This window comes from Oncorhynchus keta, chromosome 16 (genome assembly GCF_023373465.1).
Source record: "Oncorhynchus keta strain PuntledgeMale-10-30-2019 chromosome 16, Oket_V2, whole genome shotgun sequence".
Lineage (NCBI taxonomy): Eukaryota > Metazoa > Chordata > Actinopteri > Salmoniformes > Salmonidae > Oncorhynchus > Oncorhynchus keta.
This window is the reverse complement of record NC_068436.1, coordinates 4,758,697-4,775,895: the sequence shown is the minus strand read 5'-3', so window position 1 is coordinate 4,775,895 and position 17,199 is coordinate 4,758,697. Positions and strand designations below refer to the sequence as shown.

Below are 17,199 nucleotides of genomic sequence, written 5' to 3'. Positions count from 1 at the left end.
CATCTGAAAATGTTCCCCCTCTAAGCACTAAGCACTAAGCACTGTGCCTCTTTCTCTCCTCCTGTTCCCTCACTTTCTCCACCTCCATTCCCCTCTTTCTTGGAACCCCAATCCTCTCTTCTATCCTCACCTCCCTTTCCTTTCCCGTCTGTCCTCATCTACACCCCTGTTTCTTGGCATCCCCCTCTTTGCCCTGGCTCTCTCCCCTCCTCTATCCTCCCTTTCCCTGGCATGGCTCTACCGTCTTTAATCCCCTCTGTCTTGGAACCCCTCCCTCTCTATCTTCCGTTTTGTCCTCCATTTCCTGGCTCTGCCTAGCTTCTGTGCTGGCCTGTGTCTGGGGGCTGTCTCCTTGGCTGGAGGTCAGGTGGGTTCCCTGGGCATTCAGGGTCTTTCCTGAAACCTTATCTACAAAGAGATGGAGTGTGTGTGTGTGTGTTTGTGTTTGGGGCGGGGGGTGTGTGTGTGTCTGGGGGAGTGGGGGCTACATGGCTTCTCTGCCCAGTGTCTGTCCTTGACTGCATGCCAGAGGGTATCTGTCCAGTGCACACACCAGACCGGATGCATTAGAGAGGGGGTGAGGAGTGTGTGTACAGTCCCTTCAGAAAGTATTCACGCCCCTTGACTTTTTCTACATTTTGTTGTGTTAAAATGGATTGACACAACAAAATGGACTAAATAGAGAGTGTGTGTCCCTGGCCTATACACAATATCCCATAATGTCAAAGTAGTGTTATGTTATTGGAAATCTTTACAAATTATTTAAAAATTAAGAGCCGAAATGTCTTGAGTCAATAAGTATTCAACCACTTTGTTATGGCAAGTCTAAATAAGTTCAGGAGTAAACATTTGCTTAACAAGTCACATAATACGTTGCATGGACTCACTCTGTGTGCAATAATAGTGTTTAGAATGATTTTTGAACCATCTCATCTCTGTTCTCCACACATAGTGTCATCCATAAGGTCCCTCAGTCAATCAGTTCATTTCAAACACAGATGCAACCACATCGACCAGGGAAGTTTTCCAATGCCTCACAAAGGGGCGGCAGCGTAGCCTAGTGGTTAGAGCGTTGGACTAGTAACCGAAAGGTTGCAAGTTCGTAATCCCCGAGCTGACAAGGTACAAATCTGTCGTTCTGCCCCTGAACAAGGCAATTTACCCACTGTTCCTAGGTCGTCATTCAAAATAAAAAAATTGTTCTTAACTGACTTGCCTAGTTAAATAAAGGTTTACAGAAAAAGAAGGGCACCTATTGGTAGAACATTGGTAAACATTTCAAAAGCAGATGCTGAATATCCCTTTGAGCATGGTGAATTAATTCATTACACTATGGATGGTGTATCAATACATTCCAATACACACATCCTGGTTGCAATAAGTCACTGAAGTAAAACTGCAAAAAATGTGGCAAAGAAATTAACTTTATGTCCTGAATTCAAAGAGCTTTGTTTGGGGCAAATCCAACAACACATCACTAAGTGCCACTCTTCATATTTCCAAGCATGGTGGTGGCTACATCATGTTATGGGTATGCTTGTCATTGGCAAGGAATAGGGAGTATTTTAGGATAAAAATAAACGGAATAGAGCTAAGCGCAGGCAAAATCCTAGAGGAAAACCTGGGTCTGCTTTCCACCAGACAAATATACCTTTCAGCAGGATAACCTAAAACACAAGGCCAAGTTGCTGACCAAGATGACATGGAAAGTTCCTGAGTTGACAAGTTACAGTTTTGACTTAAATCGACTTGAAAGTCTATTGCAGGATTTGAAAATGGCTGTTTGGCAATGATCAAAAACCATCTTGACAGAGCTTGAAATTTATTTTCAAAGAATAATGTGAAAATATTGTATAATCTATGTGTGCAAAGCTCTTAGAGGCTTACCCAGAAAGAGTCACAGCTGTAATTGCTGTCAAAGGTGATTCTAATATGTGTTGACTCACGGAGTTCAATACTTAGGTAATAAGACACACTAGTATTTTTATTATTCTAATAATTTTTGGGACGAAAGTTAAAAATGGTCTTCCGCTTTGACATTACAGAGTATTTTGTGTAGATCGTTGACAAAAAAAAAAGACAATTAAATCCATTTTAATCCCACTTTCTAACACAATAAAATGTGGGGGAAATGTCAAGGGGTGTGAATACTTTCTGAAGGCACTCTGTGTGTGCATATGAGTGCCTATGTCTGTGTGTATATCACTGAGGCATGGCTTTTACATTGCTGCATTTATCATGACGCTGCCAAACACACAAACACAACCACGCGCATAAAGTTGCCACGCTCGACCTCAATCACTTCAGCGCTTTGTATCAAGAGCACTCGATGAATAATGGGGCTGAGACTCGAGAGAATGAACGAGAGCCAACACCTGAGTGGGTTACCGCGGCGACAGCTAATGGAACAGTTGGCCGGTGTGCATGGCAGTTTTTTTGGTTCGTCCGCGGGACAATTAATTGGCCAGGTGGCCCTCTGGGACCTGTAGGCAAGTTGTTTTCTAATATACAGTGGGGCAAAAAAAGTATTTAGTCAGCCACCAATTGTGCAAGTTCCCCCACTTAAAAAAATGAGAGAGGCCTGTAATTTTCATCATAGGTACACTTCAACTATGACAGACAAAATGATAAAAGAAAATCCAGAGAATCACATTGTAGGATTTTTAATGAATTTATTTGCAAATTATGGTGGAAAATAAGTATTTGGTCACCTACAAAAAAGCAAGATTTCTGGCTCTCACAGACCTGTAACTTCTTCTTTAAGAGGCTCCCCTGTCCTCCACTCGTTACCTGTATTAATGGCACCTGTTTGAAATTGTTATCAGTATAAAAAACACCTGTCCACAACCTCAAAAAGGCACACTCCAAACTCCACTATGGTCAAGACCAAAGAGCTGTCAAAGGACACCAGAAACAAAATTGTAGACCTGCACCAGGCTGGGAAGACTGAATCTGCAATAGGTAAGCAGCTTGGTTTGAAGAAATCAACTGTGGGAGCAATTATTAGGAAATGGAAGACATACAAGACCACTGATAATATCCCTCGATCTGGGGCTCCACGCAAGATCTCACCCCGTGGGGTCAAAATGATCACAAGAACGGTGAGCAAAATCCCAGGACCACACGGGGGGGACCTAGTGAATGACCTGCAGAGAGCTGGGACCAAAGTAACAAAGCCTACCATCAGTAACACACTACGCTGCCAGGGACTCAAATCCTGCAGTGCCAGACGTGTCCCCCTGCTTAAGCCAGTACATGTCCAGGCCCGTCTGAAGTTTGCTAGAGAGCATTTGGATGATCCAGAAGAAGATTGGGAGAATGTCATATGGTCAGATGAAACCAAAATAGAACTTTTTGGTAAAAACTCAACTCGTCGTGTTTAGAGGACAAAGAATGCTGAGTTGCATCCAAAGAACACCATGTGAAGCATTGGGGTAGAAACATCATGCTTTGGGGCTGTTTTTCTGCAAAGGGACCAGGACGACTGATCCGTGTAAAGGAAAGAATGAATGGGGCCATGTATCGTGAGATTTTGAGTGAAAACCTCCTTCCATCAGCAAGGGCATTGAAGATGAAACGTGGCTGGGTCTTTCAGCATGACAATGATCCCAAACACACCGCCCGGGCAACGAAGGAGTGGCTTCGTAAGAAGCATTTCAAGGTCCTGGAGTGGCCTAGCCAGTCTCCAGATCTCAACCCCATAGAAAATCTTTGGAGGGAGTAGAAAGTCCGTGTTGCCCAGCAACAGCCCCAAAACATCACTGCTCTAGAGGAGATCTGCATGGAAGAATGGGCCAAAATACCAGCAAGAGTGTGTGAAAACCTTGTGAAGACTTACAGAAAACGTTTGACCTCTGTCATTGCCAACAAAGGGTATATAACAAAGTATTGAGATAAACTTTTGTTAATGACCAAATACTTATTTTCCACCATAATTTGCAAATAACTTCATTAAAAATCCTACAAAAATCCTCTCATTTTGCCTGTCATAGTTGAAGTGTACCTATGATGAAAATTACAGGCCTCTCTCATCTTTTGAAGTGGGGGAACTTGCACAATTGGTGGCTGACTAAATACTTTTTTGCCCCACTGTATTCCAGTATAATACACACATAGGTGTTGTAGTTCTCTGTAGTTCAGTACCTGAGGGTTTTGGTGGTCATGTCGATAGCAGTGATGCCGTGGTACATCAGCGTCTCGCTCCACACCGGGTTCAGAGTGTTCTTCAGTGTTTTGGTGCGGAGCTTGTTCGCCTGCAGGGGACGAACGTGAGGAGAGAGGGTTGAGAGATGGAAAGGGAGACGAGGAGGAGAGAAAGGATTGGGATAAGAGGGAGAGAGGAGAGAGAGAGTATAGAAAACAGTGCGTCTGGGAGCATAGGGGAAAGAAATGGGCGATCGAGAAAGTGACAGGTGGGAAGAGATGAGAGAGAGAGAGAGAGAGAGAGAGGTGAGGCAATTGGGGAGAAGTACGAGGGAGTTGAGATGATAGACAGAGAGATAAGAGGGAAATAATTAGAGAGAGAGAGAAACTTAATTTATCTCCTTCCCTCAGGAAATGGTAGACATCTGCTCACCTACTTTATAGAGGAGGACAGGAGGCTTCCCCACTTCACCTGTCTGTCTTTCTGTCTCCCTAGCCTGTTGCTAACACCACTACCAGCCAGACCCGCAAACAAGCACTAAGCTAATGCTAACACAACACACCACACCTGTAAATTAACCCGCTCTAACACAATTAGCATGAAAAATCAAAGCCCCTCAATGAAGAAAGGTCTAGCGTTGCCGTCTGATAATGCTACGCTAACTTCCCCTTCATGAATGATTGAGAAGGCAGGGTTTTCACATTAGCCAGCTCTAGACAATTTTCCATTATAAGCTGCCTCCAGGATGTGCTGCTGTTTTACATATTTCATTTATTTTCTCGGTTACACAACGGCTGTTTTTTTGTTGTTTTCATGCCGAGACCAGGCACGCTTCCTCACTTACTCAGCCTTGAATCCCCCCAGTGCACACACACACACATATATACATGAAAACACACACACACACGGACACACATGCACACGCACGCACACGCACACACATACGAACAAACACGCCAAGAGAGTGGAGAACTGTATACTCTCGAGGTACTCAAGCACGAGCCTAAATCCCCACTCCCCGGGGCATTCTGGTGCTCCAGAGCTAATTACCTCTCTCTCTCCATCCTTCAGTCTCTCTCTTTTTCTCTAAACATCTCTGTCTCTCTCTCTTTCTCTTTCTCTAAACATCTCTGTCTCTCTCTTTCTCTAAACATCTCTCTCTCTCTCTCTATCTCTGTCTCTCTCTCTCTCTCTTTCTCTAAACATCTCTGTCTCTCTCTGTGTTTCTCTAAACATCTCTCTCTCTCTCTCTCTCTCTCTTTCTCTTTCTCTAAACATCTCTGTCTCTCTCTTTCTCTTAACATCTCTGTCTCTCTCTCTCTCTCTCTCTCTTTCTCTTTCTCTTTCTCTAAACATCTCTCTCTCTTTCTCTCTCTCTTTCTTCCTCAAATCCCCCCTCTCTTGCGCCATTCCTCACTCTTTTTCCTCCTCTTTCTTATCTTTTTCACCTATACCACCAGGTACATCCTCGTCCAAAACAGCATATGGTGTCAGCAAAAATCACCTGCCTGGCTCCCCTCCCCCTCCCTCTCCATCTCCATCTATCTCTTTCTCTCACCTGCTCCCTTCCCCCCATCATCAATGGTGTTACATGTTTCCCTAAATATTTCATCTTTAGCCCTCCGCCTCTCCCTCACCCCCCTCCCCCATCCATCTATATGGACCCTCTCCCTCTCTTCCTCTCTTCCTCTCTCCCTCTCTTCCTCTCTCTCCTGTTCCCCCGAGCTCACGCACACAACTGGCTAAGACTGTGACTCAGAAAGCTCATTCTCCATGCGCCACAATTAGGACAGGGAGCAGATGAGAACGTCGAGCCGAGGAGACACCAAGAACCTCTCTCACGTCTCTCTCTCTTTCTCTCTCTTTTCACCTCTCCCTCTCTCTCTCTCTCTCTCTCTCTCTCTCTCTCTCTCTCTCTCTCTCTCTTTCTTTCTCCCTGTCCTCTATCCCTCTCTCTCTCTTCCTCTCTCTCTGTGTAATGTGTGAGTGTGTGTGAGGAGGAGAGAATGTGTAAAGGCGTGTGTTGTGTTTTTGTGCATGAGTGAGAGAGCAAGTGTGTGTTTCTGTGGAGGTGTGTTTAGTCAGGTGTGTCTGTCCATGTGAGCCCAGCGTTCCTTTAGTATGAGTAATCATCTTGTGCCCCTGTATGTGTGGACGCTGGTGTGTGAAGGAGTGTGTGGGAGTCTATGTGGGAGTATCTCTGTGTGTGAGTGTGTGAGTTAGAAAAAAATAGAAAGGTGGAGAGGGGAGAGTGTGTGTGTGTGTGCTCGTGCCCCTGTGTGTGCAAGATGGTGTGTACGGGTGTGAGTCCCTCCCTGCCGTCTGCCAGCCCCCCTGTCATCCTCTGTTTCACACTCACGTGCTCCCCACTCCTTGGCGCTGTAGACTCGTGTGGTCGATATTTACCAAACGGAGGTTTGTGGGTACTTACGTATGTGCTGACGTACGTACCCCCCGCCTGCCCTCGCCTGTTGACGTGAGTAGCGTAACAATCGGCGCTGTTTCCATGACAACCACCCGCTGCTGTCCTCCCTTCACCCATCTCCCCCCTCCTCCCTCCCTCCTTCTCTCCCCCTTTACCTCCCGCCCTCCTCCTCGGCACTGTGTTGCTATTCCAAGGTCATAGAGGGTCACAGAGAGAGAGATAGCGACAGAGATGGGGACGGAGGGCGGGGTGGAGAAACAGGGTGTGGAATAAAAGGAGGGGGGGAGGGTATAAACAGAAGCAGACCTAGTAGCTTTGTTTGCTGTATTTTTTGGGGGGGTTTGACCACAGACATTGTGTTTATAATACCGGTCTCTATCTCTATGCGGCTATCACAACTTACTTCGTTGACCCAAACCCAAGATGGCCGCCACCAACAAACAACCACCTGATAAGATTTTGTGTCGGCTGCCAAATCCTCTAGACGGTTCACAAGAACAACTCCGAAATCTAAACAAAGCCAGTAAAGTGGGACCAAAACATTGCCGTGGAGCATAGAGAACTACCACATTATCCAGCAAAGTGCCAAAACAACTCCTTTTCAATAGTCGATGTAGCTTGTCAACGTGCTACATTAGCTAACTAGTTACATTTAGCTATAAAGCCAAAGCCCAATTTTTTCCAAGTTACATGGACTTGCCAGCCAAATAGAAAAAGTAGCCAGATAGAGAGTTACCAGGCTGGGGGAAAACAATTTTAATCAGAACAAGCAAGATTTTGCTAAATTATTGAATAGTTTAACAAATTTACCTCTCAGATTTGTAAAATAAATTGTGGTATTGAATAGAAAGACATTAATTTGCAATTGAAATTACTGGAAATGTATGAATTGAGTCTGTTGTAAAATGATGCAGAAACAAAACTTAAGAATGGGAAGCATAGAAATAGCGCACACAGAACATATTTACTGCTTCTTAGACTTGTGTTCAATGAGAATGACAGATCTAACTAATTTCTATGTGCATTTCGTAGGGTCGCCCACTTTGAGGGAAGGCGGTAGATTAGTAATTTAGTCTACTCTTTCAATGTAATTTCTTGTGGCAAAAACTACATCTAGTCTACTCTTTAAATTTACTTTGTTGTGGCAAAAACCTAAGAAAAAAGGTTGTGTTCTGTCAAGTAAACATGGATTCCCTGTTGAGAATCAACAATATAGAATTGCAGGAAAATGGTTTTAAAAATGCTGCTGTATAAGTGCTGTAGCATGCCAGGGGCATACTTTATGTATACGGTAGCTAAGAAAGTAAGTATATGTTGTGTAGTAAGTGATTAGTAGCCCATGTGTCTCACCCTAAGAATTTGGTCCCTCTAGCCCTCAGAACTTAGCCTGCTGTTCTGACTTGGTGGTGCACAAATAGCCTATAGCCTGTTTTAGAGAAATGTCATCATTGGATATTGTAAGAGCTTATGTTCCCCCGTTATTTATCCTACAGTTTTGACTTGGTGTACAGGGAGAATACAGTAAGAAAGGCCCATGTTCAGAATTCTGTTGTTGTGCATTTCGAAAGTGCAGAACGAATAGGCATATCATCCGTCTCAGCTCTCTCATGTCTTAATCGAAATTATGGCTTGTGAGAATGCTATTCATCGACTACAGCTCAGCATTCAACACTATAGTGCCCTCAAAGCTCATCAATAAGCAAAGGACCCTGGAACTAAACACCTCCCTCTGCAACTGGATCCTGGACTCCGTGACGGGCCTTCAACCAGGTGGTAAGGGTAGGTAACAACACATCCGCCACACTGATCCCCTCAGGGGTGCGTGCTCAGTCCCCTCCTGTACTCCCTGTTCACTCATGACTGCACAGCCAGGCACGACTCCAACACCATCATTAAGTTTGCTGATGACACAACAGTGGTAGGCATGATCACAGAGAATGACGAGACAGCCTATAGGAAGGAGGTCAGAGACCTGGCCGTGTGGTGCCAGGAGAACAACCTCTCCCTCAACGTGATCAAGACATAGGAGATGATTGTGGACTACAGGAAAAGGAGGACTGAGCACACCCCCATTCTCATCGATGGGGTTGTAGTGGAGCAGGTTGAGAGCTTCAAGTTCCTTGGTGTCCACGTCACCAAAATAACATGATACAAGCACACCAAGATACTTGTGAAGAGGGCACGACAAAACCTATTCCACATTAGGAGACTGAAAATATTTGGCATGGGTCCTCAGATCCCTAAAAGGTTCTACAGCTGCACAATCGAGAGCATGGTTGCATCACTGGTTGCATCACTGCCTGGTATGGCAACTACTCGGCCTCCGACCACAAGGCACTACAGAGGGTAGTGCATATGGCCCAAGTTTCCTGCCATCCAGGACCTCTATGCCAGGAAGGTCCTACAAATTGTCAAAGACTCCAGCCACCCTAGTCACAGACTGTTCTCTCTGCTACCACACTGGCAAGTGCTACCGGAGTGCCAAGTCTAGGTCCAAGAGGCTTCTACCCCCAAGCCATAAGACTCCTGAACATCTAATCAAATGGCTACCCAGACTATTTGCATTGCCCCCCTCTTTGACGCCACTGCTACTCTCTGTTATTATCTATGCATAGTCACTTTAATAACTCAACCTACATGTACATATTACCTCAATTTTCTCGACTAACCGGTGCCCCCGCACATTGACTCTGTACCGGTACCCCCTGTATATAGTCTGGCTATTATTTTACTGCTTCTCTTTAATTACTTGTTCCTTTCTTATTCTTATTCATATTTTTTTAACTGCATTGTTGGTTAGGGGCTTGTAAGTAAGCATGTCACTGTAAGGTCTACACCTGTTGTATTCGTGGCATCTGACTAATACAATTTGATTTGATTTAGATCATCCGTCTCAGCTCGCTCATGTCTTAATCAAAATGACGGCTTGCCTCTCATGCGCTCATCATTTCCTTATGCCATAGTTTGTACAGCTCCATTGTTTGACTGCTTATACATGTATAGGGGATATCGCGTTCGTACCTTATTCATCCTTTTAGACAATGTTAGAATGGCGCATTTCATTGTTTTGCTTACTTTGTGTAGCCTATTGAAATTCACTCGTGTGGTTTTCTCCACGAGGAAGGAGTACTGCAGCATGGTCTGTAGCCATGCTTGCCAATGACAGCCTCTTCACATTCAAATCCTTTTGTTCAACAAAAAGTTTATGTAATTCCAGGACATATATCTATAAAAGTGGAGCCTTTTTGATAGTATTTTCCTTCCTTTTAAGACCACATAATAAAATACTTCAAACGGTATGCTAACAGCGCTCTCTCTCTCTCTCTCTCTCTCTCTCTCTCTCTCTCTCTCTCTCTCTCTCTCTCTCTCTCTCTCTCGACAAAGAATGGTATAGTTAAGGCCTCAACATCTTGCAGAATTGATTGGAACTCAAATCTATCAGAATATCTCTTACAGTCCATTTTGAATGTGCTGACTGAATAAACACTTGCTCATACATAGAGTTAAGTGTGGTAATGAGATAAATAATCTACCCCGAGTTCTACTGGTCTACCCTAGTTCTACTGGTCTACATACAATCACTGGAGAACAAACTGGACAAGCTCTGATCTATCCTATCAATGGGACCGGAAGAACTGTAATATCCTATGTTTCTCGGAGTCGTGGCTGAACAAAGACATGGATAATATACATCTAGCTGGTTTTTCTATGCATCGTCAAGACCACAAGGCAGTGTCAGGTGAGGTTGGGGGGGGGAGAGCTGTGACTCTTTGTTAACAACAAAATAACTGCGCAATATGTAATATTAAGGAAGTTTCGAGGTTCTGCTCGACTGAGTTAAAATACCTCATGATAAGCTGCAGACCAGGGTTCCCCAACTGGCCCCCCAAGCTTCATGAGCAAAATAATAAAATAAAAAAAGTTTAAAAAAAAAATATTATAATTTTTTATTGTTGGACATAAAAGACTGTAGAAACTTGAAATTAGTATGATTTTGTCAAACATTATACCTGTTTGGGCATCTTGTGGTCAATTTGCAGTCCTACAAATTATTTGTAATTACTTTCTGGCCCCCAATAAAATAATTTTCCCAAGGCTGAATCTAGTTGATGATCCCTGATGTAGACCATACTATTTACCAAGAGACAAGCTGTCTATTTACCACCACAAACCAATATAGGCACTAGGACCGCACTGAACTAGTTGTATGGGGCCGTAAGCAAACAAGAAAATACTAATCGAGAGGCGGCGTTCCTAGTGGCTGGTGACTTTAATGAAGGGAAATGGAAACACGTTTTACCTCATTTCTACCAGCATGTCACCTGTGCAACTAGAAGAGACACAAGTCTAGATCACCTTTACTCCACACACAGACACGCATACAAAGCTCGCCCTCCATTTGGACAATCTGACTATGACTCTATCCTCCTAATTCCTGTTTACAAGCAAAAACTCAAACGAGAAGTACCAGTGACGTGCTCAATAAATAATTGGTCCGATGAGCTACAGGACTGTTTTGCTAGCACAGACTGAATTTATATATTTTTTTTATTAAAATAACTAAACAAAGGAACACGCGCCTGTATTTATCTGATGGAGTTTACCACATCAGTCACCGGCTTCATTAATAAGTGCATCGATGAGGTTGTCCCCACAGTGACCGTGGCAGCTCAGGGGAGTCAGAGGTGAATCTCACAATAAAATAAGACAACGGGAGACCGTTTTGTGGTGCTCAAAACAAAAGGCTGTTCTTTAATAAAGGTTACTTTAATTTGCTGTTTGGAATTTAGCGATTTTACCTGCATCTTGCTTTTGTCTTCTCCCAAACTTTGACTGCAGCCAACCAGCGGTGTTTCCCTGTAATCACTCACTTTGTGACTGTCAGGCTCATGTCCCATCAATAGATCACTAGAAGATGCATTCTAGCAGGAGAAGACTAGCGAGATGAAACATTTCAATGAAAAGAAGCCTAGTTAGTTGGAGAAAGTAGTCAGTTGACAACGAGTCTGTTGTTTAGCCGACAGCCGGCGCTTATGGAAAACCCCGATTAAGCCCAGTGTGTCACGAATATCACCGAAGGTGGCTCCCCTTCCCGTTCGGGCGGCGCTCGGCGGTCGTCATCACCGGTCTACTAGCTGCCACCGATCCCTTTTCCCTTTTTTGGGGGGTTTTGTCTAATTGTTTTCACCTGTTTCTTGTTGGGGTTTTTGGGTTGGTGTTGTTTAAGTTCGATTAGCCCGCTTGTGTATGTGCGGGCTTGTTTCTGTTATGTAAGAGGTACTCTTTATTATTGTGGGGTTAGACACCAGTGTGTACTTAGGTGGAGTGTATTACGCCTGTGTTCGGGGTCACCTATTGTACGTTTTCGGTTGGACATTATAAAGCGTGTTTTTTCCGTATCCTCTGCTCTCTGCGCCTGACTCCACACCCATTCCCTCTTTGAGCGTTACACAGTGCTTTGGCCAAACTCACAGGTGGTATTGTCTGTCCACTAAACAGCAGAGAAGCACTCAAAATGCAACACATTATCCATAATATATGCAACTGGATTCATTTCAAAAATGGATTTATTTTCAAATTGACTATGTCCGTGAAAGTATGGGAATAATTTCTATGACTCTTAAGTGCCGTGCTATCGCCAGCGTCAGGAAGCACTCTCCCGTCTGTTCGATATGTTATGGTGGTTTAGGTAAGACCATTTAGCACCTCACTGTGAGGCTGTTTCAGTGGAAAGAAACACGCACACGACTAACACACTGGGGCTCCACTAATATGGAAGCTGATGAGGGATAGGAAGGTTGTAGTGACCTTGCTTGCTCCAGGCAGGAGGTGGAGCTTGACGTATGGATCGGCCAGTCCGTTGGAGTCCATGGCCTTTAGTCCCTGTGGAGACACACACAGGCATGGTTACAGACGCACGCACACACACACACACACACACGCACACGCACACGCACACGCACACACACACACACACGCACACGCACACGCACACACACACACACACACACACACACACACACACACACACACACACACACACACACACACACACACACACACACACACACACACACACACACACACACACACACACACACACACACACACACACACACACACACACACACACACACACACACACACACACACACACACACACACACACACACACGCACACACACACACACACACACACACACACACACACACACACACACACAGGCACATGCACACACAGAGCACACTTGGTCAAGGTTTATCATACACACGACATACAGTCATACAATACAGGCTGTAAGCCAGACAGGGTCAGGGCATGACAAAGAACATTATGTCTTTTGCTGTTCAACTCTACTCTTGTTTTGTCTATTGTGTCGCATGCCATTCTACTCAAATCGTTTTCATTCTAAGTTCATCATTTCTAAGGCTTGTCTGTTTATATGTAAGGTGATCCAGCACTACCAATGATTTCCATTGGGTTGAGGTGCTTATCTGGGTATGAACACAGTCAATCGCCTCCCAAAAAAGGACAAAAGACAGCAACTCCCCGAAATGTAGGAAGGCACAGGATTACGGCTGGATCCCAAATAGCACCATATTCGCTATGGAGTGCACTACTTTTGACGAGGACCCATATAGCGCTGGTCAATAGGGAATGGGGTAACATTTGGGACACATGTTTAGAGTCTGTGTATATTATTGAATGGGTGCATCTCAGCTTCACATCTACCATAATACCCATAAGGGGTGTATATAATATGTTTGCCTGGTGTGGACTGACTGCTAAATCGATCTCTATAGCCCGGATCGCATCAATACTTAACTCTGCCTCATTGTCATGAGATAAACCTCGGTTCTCTCTCACCGAGTAGAGTTCCGGGGTTTTCTAGGCAAGCGCCATTGTCTTCATGACTTGGCTCGATGTTCTGGGTTAGAGCTAAGCCTGTCTCCGCGGAAAAGATATCTGGAGTGGCTTTCGGCGCTGCAACGCTAACCCAAGGCTTGCAGTGGATTGGATAGCGCTTAAGCCGACTGCACTTTGATTCTGGATGCTTTGTGTAGAGGGGACATGGCTTAGCTTATGCTTTGGGGTGTAAGTGGAGCCTTGTTTAGAATCGTCTGTATAGGGTGTATAGGGTTGAGTTTCTTACCTTGGCCTTGTGGATTGTACAGTGTAGACAGTTGTTCTCGTGATCAAAGAGCAGGGTGAACTCCAGGGTGCCCAAATAAGCTGTAAAACAGAACAATTCATTCAGAAGGTCCATTATCGGCCGTTGGTTTTTTTCCTGGACAGCCTGAACAAAAGTGCGTATAAATGAATTTAATGCGCATAAACACATATTCATGCACAGATGGCCACACCGATGAATGCACATAAGCACAAACACAAAGGCACACACGCATACCTTCCACCCCCCCAAACACAAACACCAGTAACTCCAGCCTCCTGCACAACTCTGGAAACGAGACACGCTGGAGCTTATTTTCCTGACACTCTCTTAAAAAACATGCCTTGTTTTTATTACTCGCCATGAGTGGAAAGAAAATAAGCTTGAGGGCTGAATCACATTACTCTGACACAGCTAAATAAATCACACACCCCGTGTGTATGTGTTGTGTGTGTGTGTGTGTGTGTGTGTGTGTGTGTGTGTGTGTGTGTGTGTGTGTGTGTGTGTGTGTGTGTGTGTGTGTGTGTGTGTGTGTGTGTGTGTGTGTGTGTGTGTGTGTGTGTGTGTTCCCCTCTGTCGGCGAAATTTGGAGCGACTCTAGCGACACCGAAACACGAGACAATGATGATGGCGAAGACGCTCAAACTCACAATTACTCTCCTTTTAAACACACGCAGAGCCAGGCGACACTGAGAAATGTACCCAGAAACCGGTTTTGACATAAACAAACGGCGACTTCGAGAGTCGGGATTGAACCGCGAGAATATTGAGGCACTTGTTTGTTTTCGGTGATTAACTAGGATACACATTTATTTACATAAATCACCGCAAGGACGCCATCGTGTTTGTGTGTTTTAGACCTGCACGAACGTACAGAATTTGACAGCTTTGCACACATGGACTGTGATGCTCATACTCGTACACGCACACAGAAACACACTCAAAGAGAACACACACACACACACACACACAGACAGAGACAAACGCATTAGTATATGACTTCACGACTGGAAGTTCATTAACTAGCCTCATTTCAACACCCACAATTAAACCCATAATGACATTCAGAAAGACAAGCGAATAAAAACACAAGCCACGCTGACTACGGCCTTACACAATTTGACCGACGGATGTAGGCAATTGTCAAAACGAGTGTAGTAGAACATACAGTTCCTTCAGGAAAGTATTCACTCCCCTTGACCTTTCCCAAATGTTCTTGTCTTACAGCCTTCATTTTTAAATGTATTACATTGAGATTTGTGTCAACTGGCCTACACACAATGCCCTATAATATCAAAGTGGAATGATGTTTTTGGTCATTTTTACAAACTAATTAAAAATAAAACGTTGAAATGTCTTGAGGCAAGAAGTATTCAACCCTTTAATTATGGCAAGCCTAAATAAGTTCAGGAGTAAAAATGTGCTTAACAAGTCACATAATAAGTTATTTATTACACTTTGAACGGTGAATCAATGCACCCAGTCACTACAACGATAGAGTACCACTCTCTGTATTTGCATAGTGGTAGCTGAATCATGTTATGGGTATTGTTGTAATTGATAAGGAATCGTTTTTTTTCCCGAATTTGAAAAGAAACGGAACGGAGCCAATCACAGGCAAAATTATAGAGGAAAACCTTGATCATTCTGTTTTCCAACAGACACTGGGAGATGAATTGACCTTTCAGCAGGACAATGACCTAAAACACAAGGCCAAACATTCAATGGAGTTGCTTACCAAAACGACAATGAATGTTCCTGAGTGGCCTAGTGACAGTTTTGACTTAAATCGTCTATGAAAATCTATGGCAAGACTTGAAAATGGCTGTCTAGCAATGATCAACAACCAACTTGACAGAGCTTGAAGAATCTAAAGAATAATGTGCAGATATTGTACAATCCAGGTGTGCAAAGTTCTTACAGACTTACCCAGAAAGGCACAGCTGTAATAGCTGCCAAAGATGCTTCTACAATGTATTGACTCAGGGCTGTGAAAAATTATGTAAGTTAGATAATTCTGTATTTCATTTTCAATAAATTTGCAAAAAATGTTTTTCACTTTGTCATTATGTGGTAATGTGTGAGAAAAATAATTGAGTTCTTCCATTTTGAATCCCGTTTGCTGTTACACAACAAAATTTGGGAAAAAATCAAGTAGTATGAATATTTTCTGAAATCACTGTATATACTTGATGAGTGTACGCACAGGAAAAAAAAAACATTTCCACAACAGTTGTGGCTAGAATACATCCAGAAGGTAGTGTGCAATGGTTGTGTATGTGTATGTGTTGTGTATGTGTTGTGTATGTGTATGTGTATGTGTTGTGAGAAGCATTGTGTGGAATATTTGTACAAATCGTCAAATATTCTCAAATGAGAGTTCTCCATTTCCAATCCTTTCTGTTCTGCGTCCTCATATACCCATAAAACACTGTTCATTTGTGCTTGTGTATCGCTCATTCCGTTGAAATGCACTTGGATCAAAACACGGATTTATGCGATATTAATTGGATGTCGTTGGAGATGTGAGAAGGAACATTTGGCCCACGTATCTTTCTTTAAAACCCTGGCTAATGATGTGTTACCAAGCAATGCTCTTAATTATTGTAAACATTGAGATGAATTGAGGATCTTATTGAGAATGTTTGCGTTGGCGCTCAAAATAGATTCACACACACAGACACACACACCATACTTGACCCAAAAGGCCTTCCTTTCCCTAACCCCTGAACCCTGACCGCCCCACCAAACCCCCCCAACTCACTTTCATCATCGTCGTCTGAATCCGCCCCTTCTTGCCTCTCCCCCCGGTCCACCTCGGTGGGTTTCCTCTCTTTCTCCTTATTCTCACCGTCCGTCTCCCCTCCATTGTTCAATCCGAAATCTGGTTCCTTCAGGATCTTCTTCTCCCGGGGCGGGGGCGGGGTCATGGGAAAGTCGTGGAAACGCGGGAAGAAGTCAGAGATCTGCGGGATAGGCATGATGGGCCCGGGACACACGTTGATAGCAAAGTGCTCCTGCATGGAGATCTTGACAGGAGAGGGCGGCGGGAGAGATCTGGGAGCAGAGGAGGTGGCACGAGAAGGTGCGGGGGAGGATGGGGTGGAGGAGGAAGGAGGGATGGAGAGATGGGAGGAGGTGGAAGAGTCGGGTGGGGGGGCGAAGTGGGAATGGGGCGGAGGAGGTTTCGATACGCTCATGTGGACCGCCGGATGGGACTGTGGGTAGGCGTGCGTGTGTGGGTAGTTAGGGAGGTAGATGTGTGTTTATGTGTGTGTGTGTGTGTGTGTGTGTGTGTGTGTGTGTGTGTGTGTGTGTGTGTGTGTGTGTGTGTGTGTGTGTGTGTGTGTGTGTGTGTGTGTGTGTGTGTGTGTGTGTGTGTGTGTGTGTGTGTTTAGTGGGGATGGAGATGAGATGAAGAGAGAGAAATGGAGAGGGAGATGTGAATGAGAGGGGTG

The 17,199-nt window shown here is 44.3% G+C and overlaps 1 protein-coding gene across 6 annotated transcripts in view; it reads right to left on the bottom strand.

The window, feature by feature from the left end:
- Positions 1 to 17,199, bottom strand: part of LOC118395521 (double C2-like domain-containing protein beta) — a 75,841-nt gene that overhangs the window by 56,212 nt on the left and 2,430 nt on the right. For all 6 annotated transcript variants that reach the window (XM_052464461.1, XM_052464465.1, XM_052464463.1 and 3 more), the window contains exons 2-5: positions 16,506 to 16,959; positions 13,724 to 13,803; positions 12,378 to 12,452; positions 4,144 to 4,253 (exon numbers count right to left, since the gene is read on the bottom strand). In XM_052464461.1, coding sequence (XP_052320421.1) covers positions 4,144 to 4,253; positions 12,378 to 12,452; positions 13,724 to 13,803; positions 16,506 to 16,941 — 701 coding nt within the window. In that variant the 5' untranslated portion in view covers positions 16,942 to 16,959. The remainder of the gene's footprint in view (positions 1 to 4,143; positions 4,254 to 12,377; positions 12,453 to 13,723; positions 13,804 to 16,505; positions 16,960 to 17,199) is intronic.